The 18,896-nt window shown below is 41.3% G+C and overlaps 1 protein-coding gene, 1 non-coding gene and 1 pseudogene across 8 annotated transcripts in view; 2 read left to right on the top strand and 1 right to left on the bottom strand.

Annotated features, from left to right (window-relative positions):
• Positions 1 to 3,282: 3,282 nt before the first annotated feature.
• On the bottom strand, positions 3,283 to 3,350 carry LOC128580137 (small nucleolar RNA SNORD31). Its single transcript, XR_008378474.1, has one exon. It is a non-coding gene; the product is annotated as a small nucleolar RNA SNORD31 (small nucleolar RNA).
• Positions 3,351 to 12,196: 8,846 nt separating this feature from the next.
• LOC128580376 (uncharacterized) lies at positions 12,197 to 12,317 on the top strand (annotated as a pseudogene).
• A 1,632-nt stretch (positions 12,318 to 13,949) lies between these two features.
• Positions 13,950 to 18,896, top strand: part of CDC14B (cell division cycle 14B) — a 117,970-nt gene continuing 113,023 nt past the window's right edge. For 3 of the 7 annotated variants that reach the window (XM_053577021.1, XM_053577039.1, XM_053577030.1), the window contains exon 1: positions 13,950 to 14,574. In XM_053577021.1, coding sequence (XP_053432996.1) covers positions 14,415 to 14,574 — 160 coding nt within the window. In that variant the 5' untranslated portion in view covers positions 13,950 to 14,414. The remainder of the gene's footprint in view (positions 14,575 to 18,896) is intronic. The other 4 variants (XM_053577004.1, XM_053577012.1, XM_053577069.1 and 1 more) reach the window with 2 other exon arrangements.

Here is an 18,896-nt window from a genome sequence, read left to right on the forward strand (position 1 = left end):
TAAAATTTGGATTCAGTCAAAGGTTGCACTTAAGGTTGCAGATTCCCCATCCCACATATAAACCAAGAACTAAATAATCAATGATCCATCCATAGATACGTATGTATGTAAATACATAAAAGAGAAAGAAAAGACAGCTCTTCCTTTTACAGAATGATAATTAATAAATGTAGACAATTAGAAAATCAACAATCTACAACCATTATAGTAACAACTGATTCACAATTATTAATGTGTACTAAAATCAATGTTTGTGGTCTTAAAGCATCTCCCCACAAATAATTTATTAATTACAAAGGAAAAATGATACCTTTACAGTGCATAAACCTGGCAGACATCATCTTGATGAACCCAGTAAACAAAGTTCATGAATTGCTCAGGGTAAACTGTTGTTGTAGGGCCCTTAATTTGATATAACAAAGGCGCCTCATCGCTATAGAGAACTCCTGCAAAAGGGTACATCCCGTGGCTAATCCTTAGGAAATTTAGGATTGCTTCCTGGATCAGGAAAATAATGCTATACAGGGCATTTATAGGACAATTGGTGAAATATGAAGATGGGCTGCATTGTATTGTAATAATGTTAAGTTTTCTGAATTTAACAATTACATTAGAATTATGTAAGAATCACCATTTGTTCTTAGGGTATACAGGTCATGATGTCTGCGATATACTCTCAGATGGTTCAGCGATTAGAAGATTTTTTTTTCCCCTTTGGCTGGGAACAGTGGCTCACACCTATAATCCTAGCACTCTGGGAGACCAAGGTGGAAGGATTACTTGAGCTTAGGAATTTGAGACCAGCCTGAGCAAGAATGAGACCTATCTCTCCTAAAAAATAAAAATTAGTCAGGTGTTGTGGCAGGCACCAATGGTCCCTTGGGAGGTTGAGGCAGGAGGATTGCTTGATCTCAGAGTTGAGGTTGCTGGAACTAGATGACTTGGCACTCTATCCTAGGCAACAGAGTGAGACTCTGTCTCAAAACATTTTTTTTTCCTTCTAATTTTTCTTTTAGAGATGAGGTCTCACTCTGTCATCCAGGCTGGAGGAAAGTGGCAGAATCAGAGCTCACTATAACCTTGAAGTCCTGGCCTGTAAATGATCTCCCACTTCAGCCTCCAAAGTGCTGGGATTATAGGCATGAGCCACTATGCCTGGCCTAAAGGTTTTTTTTTAAACAGAGTCTCACTTTGTCACCCCTGGTAGAGTGCAGTGGCGTCATAGCTCACAGCAACCTCAGACTCTTGGGCTGAAGAGATTCTCTTGCCTCAGCCTCCCGAGTAGCTGGGACTACAGGCACCCGCCACAATGCCCGGCTATTTTTAGAGACAGGAGTCTTGCTGTAGCTCAGGCTGGTCTGGAATTCATCAGCTTAGGCAATACACCTGCCTGGGCATCCCAGAGTGCTGGGATTGCAGGCATGAATCAATGGGCCTGGCCTCTTTTTTTTGAGCCAGAGTCTTACTCTGTTGTCTAGGGTAGAGTGCAATGATGTCATCATAGCTCACTGCAATCTCAAACTTTTAGGCTCAAGAGGTCCTCTTGCCTCAGCCTCCAGAATACTTGAGACTACAGGCTACACCATAACCCTTTAAACTTTTTAGTAGAGATGGGATGTTGCTCAGACTAGTCTTGGCCTTTGTAAGCCACTGTGCCTGGCTCTAAATGTTTTTTTCTTTTTTCCCGAGACAGAGTCTCACTCTGTTGACCAAGCTAGAGTGGCATGACATCAGCCTAGCTCACAGAAATCTCAAACTACTAGGTTCAAGCAATCCTCCTGCCTCAGCCTCCCAAGTAGCTGGGACTACAGGTGCCCACCACAACACCCTGCTAATTTTTCTATTTTTAGTAGAGATGGGGTCTCACTCTTGCTCAAGCTGGTGTCAAATTCCCGAGCTTAAGTGATGCTTTGGCCTCTGCCTCCCAGAGTGCTGGGATTGCAGGTGTGAGCCACTGTGCTTGGCTCTAAAATTTTTTTCTTAAAATAACTTTCACGTGGGTTTAAAATTTTCTAAACTTAAATACGTAAATAAATGAATAAATATCATTTTCATGAAAATATGTAGGATGGTCCAAAAGAGAAAGTCAAGTGGACATTCCCTAAATAGGGTGGGGCATTTTTTTTTTTTTTTGGCCAGGGCCAGGTTTGAACCTGCCACCTCCAGTGTATGGGGCCGGCACCCTACTCCTTTGAGCCACAGGCCTGAGGGTAGGGCATTTTAATAGATAAAATGATACAATTAGGTTTGCTGTTTGGAAAGTTTATTGGTGAGAACAAAGTGTCCGAGGTGGACATTCAGGTTAGACGACCAGTCTCATTCCTAATTCTGCACTTCAATTTCCTAAATATATATACAATATACAAATCTATAAAATATAAAATTTGTATAAATATATATATATATCCATTGTTATTTTAGCTGGCCCAGGCTGGGTTCGAAGCTGCCAGCCTTGGTGTATGTGGCCAGTGCCCTACCTGCTGAGCTACGGATGCTGCCAAAATAAACAAATATTTTAATGTTATTTTGGCAGCTAGATTTAAGTCAGAAGCATACTTTTAAAAAATAATATTTAAGGGCAGCGCCTGTGGCTCAGAGGGTACGGTGCTGGCCCCATATACCAAGGGTGGCATGTTCAAACCCGAATCTGGTCAAACTGCAACAAAAAAATAGCCAGGTGTTGTGGTGGGCACCTGTAGTCCCAGCTACTCAGGAGGCTGAGGCAAGAGAATCGCCTAAGCCCAGGAGTTGGAGGTTGCTGTGAGCTGTGATGCCACAGCACTCTACTGAGGGCAATAAAGTGAGACTCTGTCTCTTAAAAAAATAATAATGATATTTAATAGTACACAAACTAAAATAATCAGTTAATATGTTAATGTGAAAACATAATTCCTTTTCTTCAATAAATATTAAATGATGATTCACTTTTAGTAGGGCATGGCATGCCTGTAATCCTAGCAGTTTGGGAGGCCTAGATGGCAGGGTTGCTTGAGGTCAGGAGAGCAGTCTGAGCAAGAGCGAAACCCAGTTCTTACAAAAAACGAACAAAAATTTGCCAGGTGTGGTGGTGTACTCCTGTAGTTCCAGCTGTTTCAGGCAGGAAGATTGCCTAAGCCCAGTGTTTGAGGCTTGGGCAAGCTCAAGTGAGCTGTGGTGATGCCAGTACCTGGGTGACAGAGCAAGACTCTATCTTCCAAAAAAGAAAAAAAATGACAATTCACTTTTACTATTTCTTGTAACTATCTCTAGAAGCCATCTTTCTGTTTTTTATTTTGTTTTCTTCACAGCTCAGAAAGTACCTTTCAGTTACAGTGACCAGAGACTGAGGCAGTACACAACTCACACCTGATTCAGCCTTCCTTTTTTGCTTTTACTACCCCCTAAATTTGGATAAAATAATTCACTGCTCACTTGAATCTGCATTTAAAAATGGAAGGGAGAAAATTAACAGAGAATCCACTCTAATCAGCCCAAATGTATGCCCTGGTGTCACTGAAGAGGAAAAGTAACATAAATAGAGAAAACTCCTCTTCTATATGAGAATTTAAAACTACATAGATCTGTGCATTTTTGGTCATTCCTGCACTCCCTTTTTCAATGGATAACAGTGAAAGAGAGTGGGGATCCAAGAGTGGGCTAGGGTTTCCTCATATGTGGAGGAATTCGTTTTAAAAAAAAAGACTGAAAAATCACCCAATATATTAGAATTGGTAGCTAGTTCTCTTCCTAAGCCAGAAAAGTCTTTGTAAGGAATTTCCTTCCCAGCCACAATAGGAGATAAAGAATAAAGTGTTTTTATGCTTACACAACAATAGAGGTGACTTGAAATTGATGCCTTTAATTTACTTCTAACTGTATGAATAAAGGAAGAGTCATACAAGGGCGTCTTTCTTGTCCTTCAAGAACTGGAAAGAAAACTGTGTGTAGTGAGGATAAAAGAGTTTGTTAGGGTAAAGGAGGCTGTCAGCTACTGGGAATTATCTGATCACCTCAGTGATTATGACCGTGAAGCATGCTCTGTCCTGCCCCCAGGGAAGGAGGCCTGCTGGGGTGGGCCTGGTAGCTGGCACCAAAGGCAGGGACAACTTGGATCTGCAGCAAATTTTGCAGAGCTCAAGAGAGAACAGCCAAGTCCAGTCTGAAGAAGAGGACCATGACTCCAGCCAGCACAACCTGTCCAACTTGGTCAGGGTGAGGGAGACAGAGGTAAGTTTCAGAAGCTGAGATCTGGTGCCAAAGTAGGATCAGAAATGGAGAGCAGCTGGAAAGAGTAAGGGGAGGAGGAGGATGCAGCAAGAGGTTGGGGTAGATGGCTGACACCGGGCACTGTGTTCATGTTTGCATGCATGGAATTTTTAAAAGGCCCAATGATCCTACCATAGCTTGTTTTGGGAAGTGATTCCAGAGGTGTCTATGATTTTAAAACCCATTGGGCTAACATTGAAGATCTTTGCTTTTATTATATGTTAATTATACCTTCATTTTTAGAAAGCCTGTTAGAAGTAGACACAGCAGAAAAATTCCCTAGCTGAAATCACAATGTTTATTTATTTATTTTTTTTTTAAGACTTGTCAAGTGCAAGTCGAGTAGAACAAGAAGCTAGGTTTGTAACCATCTGTAACTGACTGTGGACAATCAGTTGAGATAACTCACTACCTTCAGGCCAGCTTGAAATCACAATATTAAAGTGCCCCCAGAGTTTTCTCTGGGTGGAAGGTTAATAAATCCTCATAAGGCCTCCTTTACATGTACAAAAATGAGGTAGTGAGAGACTGCACAGCCCAAGAATTCAGACAAAAATAGAGAAGAGATTCTAATTTCAAGTTCTGTTGGATGTTGGTGTGAGTAAAAGTATTCCGGATGTAGTTGATTCTGCTTTTAGGTCAGACTGCAAGAGGTCTTATTTCTTTTGCACAAGTAGGCCTATAGGTATTGTGAACAGCTAGAAGGAACTGAAATTACTGTGTACAATAATTTAAAATACTATGTCCCTTGTGAACCAAAGAAGCTGAGAAGTTTAATGAAAAAAAGTGTTTGCATTCCTTATATAGATATAGCTATACCTTCTAGTAACAGTGGTAGGACACAGGACAATACACATAATCAGTAACTTCCCTACCCACCAGCAATGACCATGTAGAAACTATATTGGGGGAAAGGCCCATTCATCATTGCAGCCAATATACTTGTGATGATTTAATTACTGAAAGACATAAATTAATGGGAAGACATACCTTTTCCTTAGAGAAATTCAGTATTTAAAGAAATTCAATCTTATAAATATTATCAATTTTCCTCAAGTTTATCTAGAAACTGAATGCTACCCCAAGCAATATCATAGTAAAAATTTTGAGGTGTTTCATGCCTGGAATCGTAGCACTTTAGGAGGCTTAGGCGGGTCGCTTGAGGCCAGGAGTTTGAGACCAGCCTGAGCAAGGGAGCGACCCTGTATCAACAAAAATAGAAAAATTAAAAAAAAAAAAAAGAAAGAAAAGAAAAATTAGCTGGGTGTGATGGTGTGTCTATAGTCCCAGCTACTCAGGAGGCTGAAGCAGGAGGATCACTGGAGCCCAAAAGTTTGAGGTTGTAGTAAACTATGTGAAACCATGGCACTCTAGTGTGGGCAACAGCTAGAGACTGTTTTAAAAAAAATTAAAATATGTAAGAATGGAGGAAAATGTTGACTTCAATTATGAAATTTCCAAACAGAATGAAGTAGAAAAACAATGAAAGAACAAGTAACCATGATTTGGATTGAATAATTGTTGATACTCTGCCATAGTTGTTTCCTTGATGGTAGGGAGGTAGATAGACAGGATAAAATACAGGGTTATATATTCATAGAACCATTTTAGAGTTATAAACTCCACTATAATACTTTAATCTATGCATCTTTTAGATGTATTAATTCCACTCAGTTTGTTATAACAAAATACTGCACAATGATTGGCTTAAACAACAGACTTTATTTTTCAGTTTATTTATTTCACTTATTTCTCTTCTTCAAACAGTTTTGGAGGCTGAGAAATTCAAGATCAAGGTGTCAGACTGATTCTATTCCTGGTGAGAGCCCTCTTCCTGGCTTAAAGATGGCCGCTTTCTTGCTGTGTCCTCACATGGCAGGGAGAGAATGTGATCTCTTTCTCTTCCTCTTCTTATAAAGTCACTAATCCCATCATGAAAACCCCACCTTCATGACCAACTCTAACCATCTAATTACCTTCCAAAGACCCCATCTCCAAATGCCACCACACTGGGGTTAGGGTTTCAACATAAGAATTTTGGGAGGACACAGTTCTGGCCATACCACTAGAATAAGGCCATTCACCTATGTAAGTACGTTATCATTATAATACCCCAAACACTTAAAAAGTTAATCAATTTGATTTATACATTTCAAATTTTATATCAAATCATCACATTATACCCCATAAATGTATAGTTATGATTTAACAAAAATTTAAATTAAAAAATATCACAAAATGCCTAATCCATATTCACATGTCCCCAGTTGTCCAAAACATGTCTTTTACAGCTAGTTTGTTCAGATCTGTTAGGGACTGTTTGTTAGGGACTGTTTGTTATATGTAAGAGGTTGTTATACCTCTTAAGGATTTTTTAATCTACCACAGATCACCTCTTTACCCCTTGACCCATTTTTCCCCATAACATTTACTTATTGCAGAGTTTGTAGAAAGTTCCACATTCAAGGTTTGTCAGATTGTTTCCTTATGAGTCAGTTAACTTGTTCCTCCACTTCCACCCTCATGTTTCTTGTAAATAGAATTGAGATCTCAAGGCTTGATTAGATTTATGGTGAATATTTTTGGCTAGAATACTTTAGGTAATCCTGAGTATATCATGTTGTATCATATCAGGAAGCATATAATATCCTGTTGGCTCACTCTTCAGTGAGGTAAAATTTGATGTCTATTTTAAGGTGGTGATAGCCATATTATAATAAGGACATTATTGGCCAGGCTTGGTGGCTCACACTTGTAATTCTAGCACTCAGGGAGGCTGAGGTGGGTGTATGGTTTCAGCTCGGGAGTTTGAGACTAGCCTAAGCAACAGCAAGATCCTGTCTCTACTACAAATAGAAAAACTAGCTAGGCTAGTGGTCCCAGCTACTGGGGCGGCTGAAGCAAGAGGATTGCTTGAGCCCAGGAGTTTGAGGTTGCTTCGAGTTAGCCGGAGGGTACAGCACTCTAGAGTGAGATTCTGTCTCAAAAAAAAAAAAAAAATATATATATATATTATATACACATATACACACAGACACACACACACATATATTCCTACCTTATCCTATATTCCAAAACTAAATTCCAGATAAAGAGATAATAACACTAAAAGAAATGAGAGAATAAAGAATATTTTTAAAATATTAGGATGGGGGGCCGGGAGCTGTGGCTCACACCTGTAATCTCAACACTCTGGAAGGTCAGGTGGGTGGATTACCTGAGCTCACTGGTTTGAGATCACCCTGAGCCAGAGCGAGACCCAGCCTCTAAAAATAGCTGGGCGTTGTGGTGGGCGCCTTTGGTCCCAGTTACTTGGGAGGCTGAGGCAAGAGAACTGTTTGAGCCCAAGAGTTTGAGGTTGTTGTGAGCTAAGACGCCACAGCACTGAACCACAGGCAACAAAGTAGGACTTTGTGAAAAAAAAAAAATATATATATATATGTTAGGATGGGAAAAAAATAAGATATGTAATTCACCTAAAAGCCTCAAAGAAAGACTGGTTAAATTTAGTTGACATTAAAACACTTAAAACTTCTGTAAGGCAACGCGAATAGAGTATTAAGACCAACCATAGACAGTATCTTCTGCAAGGGCAGAAGGCTGATATCCAGAATAAATAAAAAAGCTGGGGCAAATCTAAAAGAAAATGAAAATAGTTAAATAGAAAAATTAGCAAAGGATATAAATTAGAAATATGTATAAAAATGCTACAAACATCTAATGAGACTTCAGCTTTACTAGTGATCGGGGAAAAACAATGAAAATAACAGCTGAGAAATATTTTATTATTAAATGTAAAAAATATTGATTATATCCAGTGATTCAAGGGTATGGAGAAATAGATACTCTTAAATATTGTTAGTATCCATGAAACTTTAAAAGTGAATAATTATTCAGTAAGGCTGCCTTGCAGAACGAATAGAATCTCATCCTTATGTCTCCTGGAATCTATGTCCTTTTAGAATTATACTTTAAGAAAGATGGGCTGGGCTCTGTGGCTTGCACCTATAATCCTAACACTCTTGGAGGCCTAGGTGGGAGGATTGCTTTAGCTCAAAAGTTGGAGATCAGCCTGAGTGTTAGACCCCCACAATCTTTAAAAATAGAAAAAATTAGCCAGTTGTGGTGCTGCATGCCTGTAATCGCAGCTACTCAAGAGGTTGAGGCAGGAGTTTGAGGCTGCAGTGAGCTGTGATGATGCTACTGCACTCTATCCTGGGTGACAGAACAAGACGCTGTTTCATAATAAAAAGAAAAAAAGAAAGAGGACAACATCTGGAGACCCCCTCAAAGAGTCAAGTAACCAGCATTTTTATTAAAAGGAAGTTATTCTTTCTTTTCCCGTATGTATATAAGTAAGTTTAACACATCATATTGAGTGCCTAATATATGCTGTAGTATTTTGTATAGAGAATGTCTTTCACTTCTTATGAACAGCTGATCCTTTTCTCCCTCTCTACCCCATATGAATGAGAACAGCGATGAAGCTTTGCTTTATTCATTGAGAAACAACTGGAGTGTTAATGCACGTTTCACAGCCAGAATTTTGATTTTCAGTTTCATCTGCATTGCCAACATGCTGCAATTAAGAGGATTCTTTTATGATTTATTGCTTATATTTGTAAAAAAGGACTCTAGTCTTTTTTTTTTTTTTAATTTTTGTACAGTGGATACAAAAAAGAATACAATCTATAGTGCTTCCAGAACAGCCTGGTCAATCTAGTGAGACCCTGTCTCTACAAAAAAGTGAAAAATAAAATAAAACAATTAGCCAAGCCTGGTGGCACAAGCCTGTAGTCCTACCTTTTGGGAGGATAAGGCAAGGAAGATCCCTTAAGCCCAAGAGTTTGAGGATGCAGGCCACTGCACTACAGCTTGGGCAACAAAGCCAGGCCCTGTCTCAAAATAATAATAATAATAACAACAACAACAACCAACAGTAGTTACTATATTAACAGTAGAGAGATTGCAGTGTGAAGGTAAAGGAGAACTTTAAATACCTTTGTGTTGAAAATTAAAAATATACATAATCAAGTGTTCATGAATTATTTTGCCATTTCAGATAAGACTGAAGAGGAAAAAAGTTCCTTACTGGGCAGCGCCTGTGGCTCAGTGAGTAGGGTGCCAGCCCCATATGCGGAGGGTGGCGGGTTCAAGCCCAGCCCCTGCCAAACTGCAACAAAAATATAGCAGGGCATTGTGGCGGGCGCCTGTAGTCCCAGCTGCTTGGGAGGCTGAGGCAAGAGGATCGCGTAAGCCCAAGAGTTAAGAGTTGGAGGTTGCTGTGAGCCATGTGACGTCATGGCACTCTACCCGAGGGTGGTACAGTGAGACTCTGTCTCTACAAAAAAAAAAAAGAGTTCCTTACTTTAAAATCTTTGAGGTATAAAGATGTTATCAGAAAATAAGAGTTAGATTTAAGAAGCTCACATTGAGGAGACTGGCCAGTGAGGAGATGGCATTCAGTGCTGGTAAAGTGGTTAGCCCAGGAGAGCTTGAGCATGTATATCTTCGTGAATCATTTTCCATTTTTCCCATATGATTAAATTCTACTCTTTGGATATACTAATTATCTGACAGTATGTAGACTGTTTTTCAAAAGGTAATGTGAGAGAAAGGTTTAAGGTATTACTTAGTCCCCTGAGGCACATGCCTCTCTTTTTGGCTTTTGGGTGAAGGCATTTTAGTCATACCCTGATCACAAGACTTAAAATAACCAGAATTTTTGCCATTTTCTATCTCTACCCCCTGGCATTCCATTATTATTATTTTAGAGACAGAGTCTCACTTTGTCGCCCTGGGTAGAGTGCTGTGGTGTCACCACAGCTCACAGCAACCTCCAATTCCTGGGCTTAGGCGATTCTCTTGCCTCAGCCTCCCGAGTAGCTGGGATCACAGGCGCCGACCACAGCGCCTGGCTATTTTTTGTTGTTTTGCAGTTTGGCCGGGGCTGGGTTCGAACCCCTTGGTACACGGGGCCAGCACCCTACCCACTGAGCCACAGGCGCCACCCAGCATTCCATTATTTTATTTACAGTCATGTGTCCCATACAGTTTCAGTCAATGATGGACCACATGTACAAAGGTAGTTTCATAAGATTATAATACTGTTTTTCCCGTACCTTTTCTGTTTAGATATATTTATATACACACTTAGCATTGTGTTATAGCTGCCTGCAGTATTCCATACAGTCACATGCTGTACTGGTTTGTAGTCCAGAAGCAATAGGCCATACCATACATAGCCTAGGTTTGTGTAAGTTACTCTATGATGTTTGTACAACAATAAAATAGCCTAGGGACAAATGTCTAACAAGTACTCCTTGATGACAAATGACACATGACTGTATTTATTTTTAGCAGGAATGTACATAAACAAGCTGATAGGAGAAATATTGTTTAAAACTTTTAATATTAGGGTCTGATCTCAAGTCCTAAGAAGTTAATCCAAATTTCTGACATGTATACAACTATAGAGGTTATTCAATTTCAGAAGCCCACCTGTAAGACTGCAAGGTAAGATTCCTTCTTGCCTCAAGAATGGTGCCCAGCCCCTCTATACTCTGGGGCCACATATGTTTATGTACTCCAGATTGATTTCCAAACCAAACTTATTCAGTGACCTTCCAGATGAGAGATTTCTCACCTATAAAATGAGAACAGTATCATGTCACAGGGCATTTGTGTGAAACCCTTAGTACAGCATCCAGTATGTGCTGGTAGCTCAACAAATATCTGTTCTTTCCCTTTTTACAGTTCTAAATGATTTTCAGACTCAGAGATAGGACCACAGGGAACTTCAGATTAAAGCTAGGATTGGCAGATTACCATGAAACAAAACCAACCCTTTTTCAATAAGGTAGTGAAGATTTTAATGTGTATCTGTTTTCCCATATGCCTGCCATATAAACCCTCTAGATCAGTGGTTCTCAACCTTTCTAATTGCTGCATTGTTACAGATGGAAAAATGGGGTCGTGACCCACAGGTTGAGAACCGCTGCTCTAGATTTTATGAAAATATGACCTTACATAAATTATTTCTCTTCACATAATTAAAGCTATAATTCACCGATTCTGAAACTGGTATTATTATTCAAAATTAACATCACATACCTCTCGACCCGTTGTTAACTGACATTAGTATAAGACCTCAATTTTTCAGAATGTTACTTATTTGAAATACACATATAGGAAAATGTTCCCTGAATGTTACTTATTTGAAATACACATATAGGAAAATGTTCCCTAATTTTTTTCCTCTCAGGATAACTTTATCTAGGAAAGACAGGAATATTTTGGAGAACCCCTCTTTCCTTCTTTTTGCTTTTACTGTGCTGCCCATAATGTTGAGAATTGCAACCAGATGCATTTATTCTTTAAACTCAGTTCAGGAAAAGACAAACTAGAGTCTGGATAGAATGTTTAGGTTTCCACCCTAGCTTGGCCACTGCCCCGTATTTGGGTCCCCATGGGGTCACTTTGAAAGGATTAGCCTTGGGCCTAACATTGTCTAAAGTGCTTTCAAGCCCTAAAACTCCACAATCAATGTCAAACAATGAACACCAAACTAACTAAAGTATGTTTCTTGTGGCCAATTTCCCAGAGCCTAGAGAGCAACTTCAATATTGAAGAGGAGTGAAATTGTTCAAGAAACTTGCCACACTCAAAACAAATAAGAGCTAAGAAATAGCACTTTTCTGCTACTATCTAAACATGACCTAAAAACAAAATAAAAATGGAGTTTAAAACTTTAATGTGTATACTCAGCACACAGCCTTCCCAAGAATGGAAGATATTTCCTTATATGCAAAATCTATTCCTATAATGTATTCCTAGACTTAATGATGTAATACAAACCATAAAGCTATATATTTACAAAATAACGGAAATATTTAAATGGTATAATTATCTGTATTGATGACTTTTTTTTGATTTTATCATATGCATTTTGATACTTTTGTGATTCATAAGCATGAGAATTGGGTGTTCATGTGCCTGTGTGAGGTATGCCTTACATGAAAATAAAATCATGCGTTTTGTTAGAATTTTTAGCACCTAAACTGTATTTGACAGCAAGAGAAAACAAACTGATGTAAGTGAACTACCTTGGTACCTTAGTCTTAGAAAATAAATTACTCTCAAAAAACCATAATGTCGGGTGGTGTCTGTGGCTCAGTGAGTAGGGTGCTGGCCCCGTGTACTGAGGGTGGTGAGTACAAACCCAACCCTGGCCAAACTGCAACAATAAAAAACAAACAAACAAACATAAAAACCCCATAATGTCATGGGCTAAATGTAGTTCTGTAATTCTAGGCATACAGGGGGACAACTCCCTTGTATTATCTGTTCAAAACAAGACCTACTTCTGTAAAATCCCAGATAGTCTGGGAAACTGGGTGGCTTTTCTATAATGTTGAGCCACTAGGCCAATCAGAAAGGTCTTCTCCTTTGGGTCAAAACGGGTGGACCCCAAAGTTTCTGCTTACCTAAACTCATTTGCGCAGGACTTCATATACTCCCAAGTGTCTTGTTTGTGCCCCTATAAACACAAGAAATCTTTTTTAACTTAAGGGAAAACAGGAAGAATGAACAGGCAGGAGTATTAACCTTAAGAAACAGTTGTTACAGAGATGCAGATCTCTAGCTCCAGACTGAGGCTGACAAACACACTGCCCCTTCATTATTTAGCAGTGTTTAAGGTAAAGTCCACAAACAATAGAAGTCAAATAACCCCTCCCGGAGGTGTTACATGAAAATTTGCATTTCTGAGAGGCTTCCAAGGGACTGACTCAAATTCATCTTTCTCTTTCTCTGGCTGGCAGTAATTGGCAAACTGCAGGGTGAAAAATAGGAGTAGTTTGCAGATGTTGTAAAATTTGGGGCCATGAAATTGAAAGACTGCCCTCCAATCTTCTTACTTTTAGATGCTGCATGGGCATTTGTTTAAAGGCCCTTCAAAATGGCACTTTTGATCTAGAAAGATGAGCAAATTATTTTAATCCAGTAAAAAAAGAAGAGCATGTGACCCTACAGGTAGAAAATTCAAGGACTAAATTTGAGGCTTGTTTCAATACTTCATAATATAATCAGATTTGTCGACGCCTTATTGAGTTAATGTGAGTACTGGATTCTGAGACGAGAAACTATGAGATGCAAACCTTTACGGTATATTGTTTCCACAGTAGTTTCATCGACTCCTTAAGAAGTTCTTGCCTGGTCTTTTTGAATGCTGGGCGTAGATCAATAAATACAGTGTAGCTGATTTAAATTAGTTCTTCTGAAGTTCTAAAATCAACTCTATCTACAGCGGCGGATAATATCACCAGTCCGTATTCTTTCCCTAGCTAGCAGCCTTGGCAAGAGTCCCTTTCATTTGGCGCGAATTACAAGGAAAACGAAGAAATACTTTAAAAAATACACATGCCAAAGACCTGGAGTTGCTACTAGGGTGGCACTGCTGACTCACTAAAAGGAGTCGGGAACTGGGATGTTGACACGGGGAAAACACAGACGAAACAAAAGTTGGGGGCTGGCAGAGGGTCGTGAGCACACCTTATCTCTGATTGGCGGAACCTCTCAGACTTTTCTTTATGGCGTCACCGAGTACCTGCCTGTAGAAAGGCCCCGTCTCTGTGACGTCACGTCTCACTGACCAATGAAAGACCTCAATCTGCGAGCCCCGAGGAGGGTTGTGGGCCCTTTTTTGTGAATGAAGCTCCACGGAACAGCCCTCCTGGGGTCCCCGGGAGCCGCGGCCCGCTGTGCTCGGACGCCTCCACAGCAGCGTCCGCGGCCGCAGTGGGCGCGCGCGGTTACCCCGGGTACCCCCGGCCAGCCGCAGCACCGTCGCCTCGGCCGCACCACCGGGCTGCGGGCACCTGGGGGCGGGCTGGGGGCGCGGGCAGCAGCAGGAGGCGCTGTAGCTAGAGCTGCGGCGCGGGTCCCGCGGCGGCTGCTGGAGGGAGCACGGCAGGCGCTGTGGGCCGGACCCCTCCTCTGGCTCCTGCGCGGCCGCCTCCCGCCGGGCTCGGCCGGCGCCCGCCATCCTCGCAGAGCCGCTCTGCGCCCGTTGCCCCGAGCGCCCGCGCGCGGGGCCGGCGGGGGCCTCGGCGGGCGGGCAGACGCGCGGGGCCATGGTTGTGCCCCCCTGACGTGCTGTGGCCGCCTCCATGAAGCGGAAGAGCGAGCGGCGGCCGAACTGGGCCGCCGCGCCCCTCGGCTCGCGGCGCTGCTCGTCTACCTCGCCGGGCGTGAAGAAGAGCCGCAGCTCCACGTCGCAGGAACTGCACAGCCTGGAGTACCAGGACGACCTGTACCTGGACATCACCGGTAAGCCGGAAAGCGAGCGCGTGGCGGGGGCACCCAGCACAGCCGCACCCGGACTGGGGTCCTAGCCCACTCACCCGGGCTGCAGAGGCGCCTCCGGGGCCCTATGACACGCCTCCACCCCTACCTCCTTAAGAGCCCCAGCCGCCACACCCCCTTTAGCGTCTAGTGGTCCCTTAAGCGCCCTTCTACCCCGAGTTTCTAGCTACGTTTGCTGTGAGCTGCAACTTTATCCGTAGTGCACTCCTCCAGAAAAATAGACCGAGGGTCACCTTTCTAAATTGCAGGCGTCAGCTGGGCGCCTGGAATGTACAGTTCCTTCCCTGGGGCTTTTTCTGAGTTCTTGTAGACACCGCCTCCCGGGGTTGCGAGCTCGGTTGGCCCTCACGTGAGTCTGAACCTCTGAGTCAGCCCCAGAGGATTCCCCGAGTGCGCCGAACACGCCTGGCACCCGAGCTGCCCCTTTTTGGCATTGGCCAAATCCCCGCCGCTCTGTAGAGATGGAGTCCCGCGCGGTGCGACGTTCCCCGGCCAGACACCGAAACCCAAGCCCCTCTTCCTGGTCCTTACTGCGCTTCTCCTCCCCAGCGCGCGCACACCCCAGCATACCTCAAGCCTCCTGCGGTTCATTCCTCCGGTGCTTCGAGAAGGAAGATGTCACGTTGATAGCATTTGAGTCAGCTGCATGCCCAGAGTTGTCACTTTTGAGACTCCCATTCATTAGAGGAGGTAGAAAAGCAGCCTTTAGATAGCTATTTTATTAGTGCTGATTCTACCATTCTTGGAGACTAATAAATCCAATTTGGCAGCTGCTAGGTTTGCCAGGATTGACACTGAAGCGTGTTAAGGCATTAAATGTGATGATGTATGTGCAAACGCTTTGTAAACAGCGTAACTGTCTACAGTTTTCAGGCATTTTCAGTTTGTTTTCTGGGACAGGGAATGTGCCAACCCCTGCGGGTCGCTTTTTTTTAGAAAAGGTTTCCCGCCTTTACCCTTTGATAAATCAGGTGAACTGGAGTGGTAGGAACATTAACTTACAAGTGTTTACACAAACAGAAATTTAGGGGGAAATTTTATTCTAAGTTGATGGACAGTCTGGAAACATATCCACTTTAAACGAAGCTAAGAGTAGATCAGGAGATTTCTCAACGTTAAGTGCATGGTCCGTGGGAACCCAGGCGGGAAGAGGAAGGGGTTGCCTTAAGCTCCTATCCCTGGCTGGCACCTGCCCAGGTCCACGGTACGCGGTGGCGCCGCAGGGGGTGAAGCCAGGTCTCCATGGTGGGGGTAGTGGGCCTATACATTCCTTTGGCCTTTTGAAATTTATAACTTTGGAAGGATCTTTGTTTATGTCATTTAATTTAGGGCAAGCAATGCACTTAACGTGGTACAGAACTCTAATGGAGTATATAGAGAAAAGTTGGTTTCATAGCTGCCGGCCTCTTCTCTAGAGGCAACTACTGTTCCCAGTTTTTTCCAAATCCTTCCAGAAGTAGACTGCGCTGTGGATACTATGAAAAGATTCTCTGTCTACCGTGGTAACATACAACTTGGTTTGCACATTTGTTTTGTTTTCACAGTATTTCTTAGCAAAATGATTGTTCTATGTTAATGCATATAGAACTGGCTTACTTTTATTTCATTACTGCTTAGGCCTTTGGTTTTAAGGAATAAAATCATAAGAAAAATGGATTTAAATGTATATAGATTTAAATGTTTATAACTCATTTAGACAGCTCCCTGTTGATGAACATTTAGGTTGTTTCCAGTCAAAAAGGTTTTGAGAGCAAAGTTATTGGCATAAATTTTTCTCCTTGATGGAGGTAAAATGTGACATGGCTAGCCTTCTTGAGGCAGTGACCAATTAATTTACTTAAGAAAATACAAGCAGAATACTGAGGAGAGTTGGTGCATTGTTTTAAATCAAAATGCTGTCAGATTATAAACCCTGATAGTGGAAAGATCCTTACTATAAGGTAGCTCCCGGGGAGTAAAGGTTATAGTCAGCTTTCCCTAGGATTTCTCCAGGTGTCCCTCCTGATAGTCGGGACTTCCTGGAAAAAATGGTACTAAGTCAGTTTGTTGCAGTGTCATATACAAGACCAATTTTGGAGGCAGAGTTAGGATTACCTTTTACTGAATTTGTGGGAAATGCTTGAGGCCTTGTTTTCAGAAAATGGCAACTGATCCCTTCCTTCTCAACTTGTTTTTTCCTATATTTTGTTTTCTTAATTTAAAAAGCAGTGTGTGCACACTTTTTAAGTATCAAACATCAAATGAGTTTTATAGATTATAGTCTCCCTCCCCAGGTAGTTTTCCCCCTTCAATTTTCTGTGCATATTCAAGTTTCTAGAAATTGTGCTATACCAGCAGGAATAGATTCCCTTTTAATGGTAGCATCTTATTACATTGTATGGCTAAATCATGATTTATTTAGTAGTAATAAATAAATGGTGATTTGGGGGTTTTCCAGTCCCTATTGCAAATGGGTGCAGTAGCATCAGTGTATATGTTTGCCTACATGTGTGACTATATCTATAGGAAATTTCTAGAAGTGAAAAATGCCAGGTCAAAGTATGCCTTATCATTCATCAGTTCATCACTGGACTTTTTGGTGTTATGAATAATGCTGCTGTGAACATTGATATATAAGTTTCTGCCTGGACATATGTTTTCGGTTTCTTTGGGTATATACCTAGGAGTAGAATGGTTTTGCCACATGGTAACTCTGGTAACTCAGCAATTAACGTTCTGAGGAACTGTGTTAGGCTCTTTTCCAAAGTGACTACACCACTAGCACTCTAACTAGCAGGATACCAACTATTCTACATCCTTGGCAACACTTACTGGATTGTGAAGATTCTTTCCTGGTGAAGCCTGTTTGTAAAAACTAACACATGTTGTCACTTTTGCCCGCCCTGCCCTTAAATACAATATATATATATATATATATATATTTTTTTTGACTTTAGTCCCTTGACATTTTTATTATACTATTTAATCTGTAAGTTGAATTCCTCTAGATACCACGATATTTCATGTGTGTGTATTTAATAAGGGATGGTTAATGCCTATTTTTGTTCCTGTTGTCCTTTGTTATGTGATCACTATTGTATAGTGTCTAACCAGCCACACTGCTAACCTGTGCCTTTATTCTCACTAGGAGCAGACTGAAGGGTTTAATTCCTACCCGACCCCATCCATCTGGCTATTCATTCAGTTCTTGTCATGTGTGATAACAAGGATTTTTTTTTTTTTTTTTACATAAGCTGTATTCCTGGTGCAATTCCAGTGTACCATGAGAAAAAAAGTTCATAAAGACAGTGTAAACTGTAAATGTTAATGCTAAAAAGATACTGAATAAAGATACCAGAATGGGTTGCTACCAGTCTAGGAAGCTGGGGGAAGTGGGGAAGTGAGGACTGTTTTCAGTTGGATTTGGAACTAGATAACCATCAGGGTGGGGGAAATACCAAAGAAAAAATGTTGGACCACAGGCATTTGATTTTTCTCTGAACTTCCTTGATCCTAGAGGTCTGAATCATTTGTATCTCTATTTTCCCATTCCTTAAATAGGACTTTCCATAAATGACAGTATGCATTCTCCTTTCCTTAGGAAAGACATTTTTGAAGATTCTAACACTATTGTATAATCTCTGTTTGATAATTTATAGGATGTAACAGGTTTGGAGCTTTGATTTATTTCACTTTTTAAAATTTTTTAAATTTCTGATTGGTAAAGAAAATTGGTAATAGCTCCTGGCTAAAAGATTCTTAGTGACTGGGCAGTGCCTGTGGCTAAGTGAGTAGGGCGCCGGCCCCATATACCAAGGGTGGTGGGTTCAAACCCAGCCCCAGCCAAACTGCAACAACAACAAAAAAATAGCCGGGCGTTGTGGCAGGCCCCTGTAGTCCCAGCTGCTTGGGAGGCTGAGGCAAGAGAATCAAGCCCAAGAGCTGGAGGTTGCTGTGAGCTGTGTGACATCATGGCACTCTACTGAGAGACTCTGTCTCTACAGAAAAAAAATAAATAAAGATTCTGGTATTAAATTCTTTATTTTTTTTTAAAGCTTTCCAATGTTTGCCATGATTTAAAAGTATCTGTATAAGAACAGTAAATAATTTTGTTGGAGAAACTCTAGTTGGTCAGAATTGTCATTTTAAAGAACTGATTAATGGTTGTGTTCTGGATACTCATCAAATAAAATTAAATGCATATAGCACTGCCCTCCCATCTCCCTTTCTTTTTAAGATCTTTAAAATTCACAGCAGACATCATTAGACAGGGTAAATTTATTCATTAATTCAAGACGTATTTATTG

The sequence above is a fragment of the Nycticebus coucang genome, chromosome 2, assembly GCF_027406575.1.
Source record: "Nycticebus coucang isolate mNycCou1 chromosome 2, mNycCou1.pri, whole genome shotgun sequence".
Classification (NCBI taxonomy): Eukaryota; Metazoa; Chordata; class Mammalia; order Primates; family Lorisidae; genus Nycticebus; species Nycticebus coucang.